The 7236-nt window shown below is 45.6% G+C and overlaps 1 protein-coding gene across 1 annotated transcript in view; it reads left to right on the forward strand.

Moving 5' to 3' along the window:
* Positions 1-5778, forward strand: part of CPEB4 (cytoplasmic polyadenylation element binding protein 4) — a 37113-nt gene extending 31335 nt beyond the window's left edge. Inside the window, exons 9-12 of the mRNA XM_009079114.1 lie at positions 422-540; positions 1392-1506; positions 1701-1882; positions 4898-5778. Of these exons, the coding sequence (XP_009077362.1) occupies positions 422-540; positions 1392-1506; positions 1701-1882; positions 4898-5125 (644 nt within the window). The 3' untranslated portion in view covers positions 5126-5778. The remainder of the gene's footprint in view (positions 1-421; positions 541-1391; positions 1507-1700; positions 1883-4897) is intronic.
* Positions 5779-7236: the final 1458 nt, after the last annotated feature.

A 7236-nucleotide genomic window follows, 5' to 3' on the forward strand; every position in this document is an offset into this window, starting at 1 on the left:
TCAGGGAAGAATTACTTCCCTGGTCCTGCTGACCACACTGTTCCTGATCCGTGCAAGGATGCCATTGGCCTTCTTGGCCACCTGAGCACACTGCTGGCTCATGTTCAGCTCCCTGTCTATCCAAACTCCCAGGTCCCTTTCTGCCTGGTGCTCTCCAGCCACTCTGTCCCAGCCTGGGGCACTGCATGGATTGGTATGGCCAAAGTGCACACTGCTGACTTGTCCTGGGCAAAGGAGAGAGTGTGCTGGGAGCAACCTCCCTCTCACCTTCCTTCTCAGAGAGGTTGGAAACGTGTGAGAGCACCTTAAAACTCATCCCCATGGCAGCTCAGTGACGTGTCAAGCATAATTCCGGGTTAAATTATTATCCTATAGGCAGATAGACAGAAGTTACGTGTGTGTTTTCTTTCCCTTTTGGCAGGATATGCATTTTTGCTATTCCAAGATGAGAGCTCTGTGCAGGCACTGATTGATGCATGTATTGAAGAAGATGGAAAGCTCTATCTTTGTGTTTCCAGCCCCACTATCAAAGACAAACCGGTAGGTAGAACCATCAGGGCCTGCACAATTCCTCTGTTATAACCACAAATTGCTCTCTTCAGATGCTTTTTTTTTTTTCCTATCTTCACAATGTTAATGCTTAAATTTTTTAAGGTGTCAAATGAGGTCCTAAAGAATAGAAACCGACTCATTTTTGAACTAGACATAGGAAGATTTTTAGTGTGGTTACAATGTGTATTTTTATTACAAAAAGATGCATTTCCAGACAGGTATTTTAAGCTTTTTATTAACGAACATGAAGAATTCGTATTGTTTAAGTGTTGCATGTAACATGCTCAGAGACAAATCCTAAAGAACACACTGTGGCACTGAAGTACAAATGATTAACACAAAAGGTTTTGGGGCTGGTGCAGGTCTGGTAATAACTGGAGAGACTTGTGCTGTATTCCTGGGCTTCAAATTTGGGCTGTAGCTGGAGACAAATGGCAGCACAGTAAATAACACACAACTGGAGCCTGTTGCTTTGAGATAAGGCTGCTCTGGTGTTCACACCGGGCTGGAGCAGCAGAGATCTGTGTGCACCAGTGGGTTGTAAGCACAGTTCAGTCATGATTAAGTAAATGTGCAAGTACAGGGTGAGCTGCTTTTTTTTTTTCCCCAGAAATTTGGGTAACAAGGAAGTGGTGAAATTTAGTACGGTCAAATGTGTTCACAGAGCTTTTTGCTATTTCATTTTGAGAAAGGATTGGTGGACAAGTAGAAACAGTTTGACAAGTGTAAGACGTAAAGATACTTGAGGAGTTTTCTTCTTTGCAGGACATTGTTTGCATTTCTATTACTGAGATACTCTGAGTTGTGAATGGTTAAAAAAAAAGGCTTTTTGTCCATAGGTTCAGATCCGGCCTTGGAACCTTAGTGATAGTGATTTTGTTATGGATGGTTCACAGCCTCTTGACCCAAGAAAAACCATTTTTGTTGGTGGTGTTCCTCGGCCTTTGCGAGCAGGTACACTGCGTGTTCCGCTGGGCATGTGGGATCTGCAGCCTGGCTTGGGGAGCAGAGGGGGCAACAAGCATTTCAGCAAAGTGCTAAGTGTTGCTGACACGTGTAGTGGGGGATGTGACACACTGGATTGATTTGATGCTTTCATTCCCACCTGCCGAGCCTTCCAGCAGTGTGTGTTTTCCTTCCTGCTTTAGTGGAACTGGCCATGATCATGGATCGGCTGTACGGAGGGGTGTGCTACGCTGGAATTGACACAGACCCCGAGCTGAAGTACCCCAAAGGAGCTGGGAGGGTTGCATTCTCTAATCAGCAGAGTTACATAGCTGCTATCAGCGCTCGCTTTGTTCAGCTGCAGCACGGAGAGATAGATAAACGGGTAAGGCCGCGCGCCCTCGCCGCTCTCGCCAGAACTGCTCTGCCACGGCACACAGAGCCTCTGTGGGCTCTCCAAATCACAGCCACTGCGTGCCCAGGGCTGGACTGTGCCACTCAGGTACCACACAGCCTAAACTGAAGGAGTAGTGCAGCACTGGTGGTTCTGGCACGTGGGGGGAGGTTGGGAGGCACTGAGAGGAATGGCCGAGCATAATGCGGAGTGTGTCAGCTGCCTTGGGCTTTTGTGGCAGTGTTGCACTCATCATACTCTTCCACTGCAAGTATTTGCTCTTGCAGTGTTTGTGTAATGCAGGGAGGAAGGTAGGTGCTGAGGAAGGAGCAGTTCTTGCTCCTGCTATGCATCTTTTGGGAGAGCAGGTAGAACCACCTTAGCGCCACACAGTGTGGTGTGTTCAGAGCATCATGAACTTGTGAGCCTTGTGAACTTGTTAGTGTGCACTGCAGCCTCACAGTCATCACCCATGGCTGTGTAAAGGCTGTGTTTGGTTTATTCCTTTGCCATTTTATTCCTTTGCCATTTTAAATGAGAGGAATACGCCCAATGGATCTGCAGTTTGTCCTCTTCATCTCTGTAAAATATAACTGCCAATTACAGAGCTCTTCAGACCACAGCTTTGAGAAACTCCTGCTTCCATCTCCTGTTCCAGTCCATCCTTTGTCTCTGGATTTTTCCTGCATGGCTGTCATTACTGATCTTAATTTTATAGTTAATACAGCGGAAAACCTCCAAACTTGGCTGATTAGCTCATTATCATTTCACTTCTGCTTTGGCTGCAAGACTTGGGTAGAGGAATTGTGACTACAATTTGACTGTGGGGCTGTGAGTTGGAATGTCTTTGTTCTGATCTTGGCTCTGAAATGAGTTCTGTGCAGCTTTGAACAAATAATTTGGACTGCCCTTGTGCAACTCGTGCTTGCATAAGCAGAGGCTTGGGTGAATAGGTCCATTGAAGCTGGTGGGACTCCAAATTTAAGTAAGTACTTGTGAACTCTAGCAAGGATTTTGCAATTATTTCCCCTTCCTCCTCCCCTCCCACTCCTCATTTCCTCATTTTTTGTGGTTCAGAATTCATGTGGGGAGATAAGTGCTCAGAGGATTCATTATAGGAGGGATCAAGTGCATGAGGGGGATAAAAGTACAACAGTGGCAACACTGCTTTTTATTACTGAGGTGCTAGTAGTAATTTTTCTGATAATGTTACTAATAATTAGTAACCAGAAGGGATTTCCTGTAAAATTAGGCAAGGAGGTGCTGCTGAAGGGTGTGCCCTGGAGAGATAATGCAGTGTTCAGTGTCCAGCAGCAGAGTGCTGCCACCCTAAGTGTGCCTCATGTTGCTGCTGGAGTTGGAGCTTTGTCCCTTGGAGCTGGGAAATCTCACTGTGTCCTGCTCAGGGAGCAGCTGCAGCCTGAATAAATATGCTGAGGGTCACAAACGCACAAAACCCAGAGCTGCAGTGACAGGGTAAGGCAGAGCTGTATCACCTGTGCTGTGGTTTGGTCTCTGAACATGGCTGAGAGAGGTAACACAGCAACAGAACCACCATGCTGAGGCCAACATAAATCTCCAACCTCACGCTGCCCCTCATCAGGGCATGGAGAGTGTGGTGTGAGGAATATTTGCCTCTGCTCTTGCACACATTCTTTCTCCTAAGTTGGCACTGAGGGGTTTGGGGAATGCAGCTGGAGCACTGGGACAGGAGAAAATCTGAGGTCATACAAAAGTTCCTGTGCTGTCTCTGAGTAGTTTATATGTCCTGTAAGCACAAATGGCATCAGACTACTGCAGGACTGGGATGAAATTAGATAAGGAAAACCCAGGAAGGTGTGAATGTCCTTGTTTGAATGGGGTATGGCTGAGGCCTGTGGGGGCAGAGAGGAGCAGCCCCAGGCTGGATGCAGAGACAGCAGATAACCAGTCACAGTGTGGACGTTTGAAAGTGTTGGTGAGAAATCTAATTAAATGAGCTTCAGGGAAGGTTCACAAACACTTCTAGAACAGGAGCTTGTACCTATATTTCTTTCTGCTGCACTGAATCACTGCTCATCACCTGTCCCCTAATGCCAGCAGCGTGGGTGGGCATCAGTGCTAAGCTTCTCATTCAGTCCCAACAAGATCAGGTGGATTTCCTTTTGCTGAGAGGACTTAAGCCATGGGAAAAGAATACAGAAATATGCTGTTTGTTTAGAGAATAAATGGTTTTTTTGAATGCTGGGAATCCAGACGTTGCAATTTGCAGACCATGTGCATATTTAATCTGCAGTTATGGTGTTGTATAATCAGTTTCCATTCCTGCCTGAAAGGGAAGGAGCTTAATTGGGCATCACCATGCTTAAAATTAACCTCCCAGGATTCTCCAGGGGGTGGGTGGCAGTCTGTGTGTCAACAAGAGGTCGATTGGGTCTGTCAGTCACTGACAGCATGTGTGATACTGATGGTCAGCAGTGGTTTCTGGAGCTTTTTAAGAATCCTTCCAGTTCCTTAAGAGGCTCCAGGGAAGCTGCAGAGGGACTCTGTGTTAGGGACTGTAGGGGCAGGATAAGGAATAATGGGGAGAAATTGAAAGAGGGAAGTTTAGGTTAGATATCAGGCAGAAGTTTTCCCTGTGAGGGTGGTGAGACACTGGCACAGGTTGCCTAGGGAGGCTGTGGCTGCCCCCACCCCGGCAGTGGTCGCAGCCAGGGTGGAACAAGCCTTGGGCAACATGCTCTGGTGGGAGGTGTCCCTGCCCAGGGCAGGGGGTTGGGGCTGGATGATCTCTAAGCTCCATCCCAACCCCTTCACACACTCTGATTCTATGCTTAAGGAGGACAGTGGGAGCAGAGCTGTCCTCGGGTGAAGTGCTGGAGTTTGGGTGTCCAACAGCCACGTGCAATGAGGGGGAAGATTCCTGAGTGTGATACTCCCTGTTGCACCACTCTGATGTCCATCCTGATAGAACCCAGGGAGCAGCTGGTTAAGACTTGTAACCCTTGCTGTGGTTTCTGCACACAGGTGGAAGTTAAGCCATATGTCCTGGACGATCAGCTGTGTGATGAATGTCAGGGGGCTCGCTGTGGAGGGAAATTCGCTCCGTTCTTCTGTGCTAACGTTACCTGTCTGCAGTATTACTGTGAATATTGCTGGGCTGCTATCCATTCACGTGCTGGCAGGGAATTCCACAAGCCCCTGGTGAAGGAGGGAGGAGATCGCCCAAGGCATATTTCATTCCGCTGGAACTAAAGGATCACTGCAGTGCTCAATGCAGGCCTCGAATTAAGTGCACTCTTCTGTTCTCCTGATTCCCCTCCCCACCCCATCCTTAACTCACACAGCATGTCCTTTTGTAGTAGTCTGTAATTTAACAATAGTATAATGAGAGAATGACCTATAATATGGGTATTTTGTAGAATCTTGTCATTGAAAACTGTATTGGGAACTCCTTTTCGTATGGATCACGTGTTGCAAGCGAGTTGCATTCTCTTGTCTTTACTACCGAGAGAACACCTTAATTTCCTGCAACATTTTCTTAGAGGAGAGAAGAAAAAAAAAAGCTATTAAGAGAATTGAAACAATAGAGTATTTTGGTTTTTTAATTAAATTATTGTTAATAAAGAACATAATAATACTTTTATGGAATAACCGTGTAACAATAACACTATCAGTCTGTTCCCACACTTTTCCCCCAGGGAAGCCTGTTTTTTGCCTCTTTTTTATTTTTTTTTTCTGTTTGGATTTTTCCAGCAACAGATGAAGTTAGCATTTACCAAGCAACAGGAAAGAGCATGTTTAAAGCAACAAAAAAAAAATGCATGAGCAAAGTTGAAGCAGCACTATAATAATGATCTTTATTTTGTTTTGGTTTTTTTTAACAATCTCTTTAAGGGTTTTTGAGGCTGAAATTTTAGCTTGGTGTGTAGCTGTCCCACCACCCACATCCAAATTACTAAGGAGATAGGCAGAGCTTACTATATTTTCATCAAGTTGAAGAATTCCTGAATGTAAAAGTTGAGTAAAGTTACTACTGAGGGGGGAGTGCACTTTTGTTTTTCTTTCCGAGAACTCAATTGTCTGGTTCCAGCCCTAGATGTCCTACCAAAGCTAGAGTAATGACAACTAGTGAACTGGCATTTCCTCTCCGGAAGGAGAAATATATAGATTTTATTTTTGATGGCTATATATAACTCTATATCCTAATATACTAACGTGCATCAGGGCCAGCCTTTGCGCTCCATTTTGACATGAGACAAGTAGAGAACCTAAAGATACCTCAAGGAGATCACAGATTTTTACTGGAGTTTTGCTATTCCCTTGTGGCACACGAATTTGGCTGCTTATTCCTTTCCCAGCTTGGGTGTAAGGTTAGGTTGAAATCCCCTCAGACTGGTTTAAATCCCCTCCAACTTAGCTATAACAGAAGGCCTGAACCGAAGGAGTTTTCCAACTCTTTGTTTTGCACTAGTTTGGGAATTTGTGCATGGAATGGTGCAAGTGTGCATATGCCTTTCTTACTCTTCCTGTAGAGAGATCCCAACCGAGATTCCACCTCTTCAGAACTAGTTTTATGGGGGAATAAAGACTTGCAGGTGTTTGAAGTGCCAACGTTGCTAAGTTCATGCTGGACTTCTCGTGCCCGAGTTCTACCCTGCGGAGCATTAACCCAGGACATGGGACTGACCGGTGGGTGCAGGGCTTAGTTTGAAACAGCTGAATGAAGGAGCAGTTCTGAACGTTGTTTTTATGACTTTTTTGAACTAATGCCCTGGCCAGCTTCTCAAGTGATCACTGAGCAGTGTTCAGTCTGAGTTAGTGGCAATCTGAGTGGCCTGGGACCATCCTGGAGTCTCCCAAACCAAAGACTTGCCTCAGCACTGCTTGGAAAACATCTGCTCCCTGAAAAGCCCTTGTGGCCCCTCATCCCCTTCCCCCAGCCCAGATTATCTTTATGAGAAGCAGTTTGGGTTGTTTTTTTTTTTCTTTTCAATACAGGCTTTAATGAACTTCTTTATACCTTACCAAGTTCCAAAGGTCAAAATGGAGACATTTGCTGTCTACTAGTCAAGTCTAGTGAGGGAGCTGCTTTTCCCAAACCCCCTGGAAATATTGCCCACAGTAATGCAAACGCAGAGTGCTCTTGTGTTAGATTGTCAGGGACTTTGTTTTTTTTCCCCTCTGAAGTACATCATTCTCGTTGGAATGTTCCTTTTTTTCTTTTTCCCCCTGCTTGTAGATGGCTTTGGGGTGTGCTTTGTGCCCAGCAGCCAGGTGAGGTGGCTTTCCATGACAAGAGAAAACAAAACTAACACTGTTTGAGAAACTAGCTTTGAAGAATAATTGGGTTTTATTCCCCCTCC

Source organism: Acanthisitta chloris, unplaced genomic scaffold (assembly GCF_000695815.1).
Source record: "Acanthisitta chloris isolate BGI_N310 unplaced genomic scaffold, ASM69581v1 scaffold39387, whole genome shotgun sequence".
Taxonomy (NCBI): Eukaryota; Metazoa; Chordata; class Aves; order Passeriformes; family Acanthisittidae; genus Acanthisitta; species Acanthisitta chloris.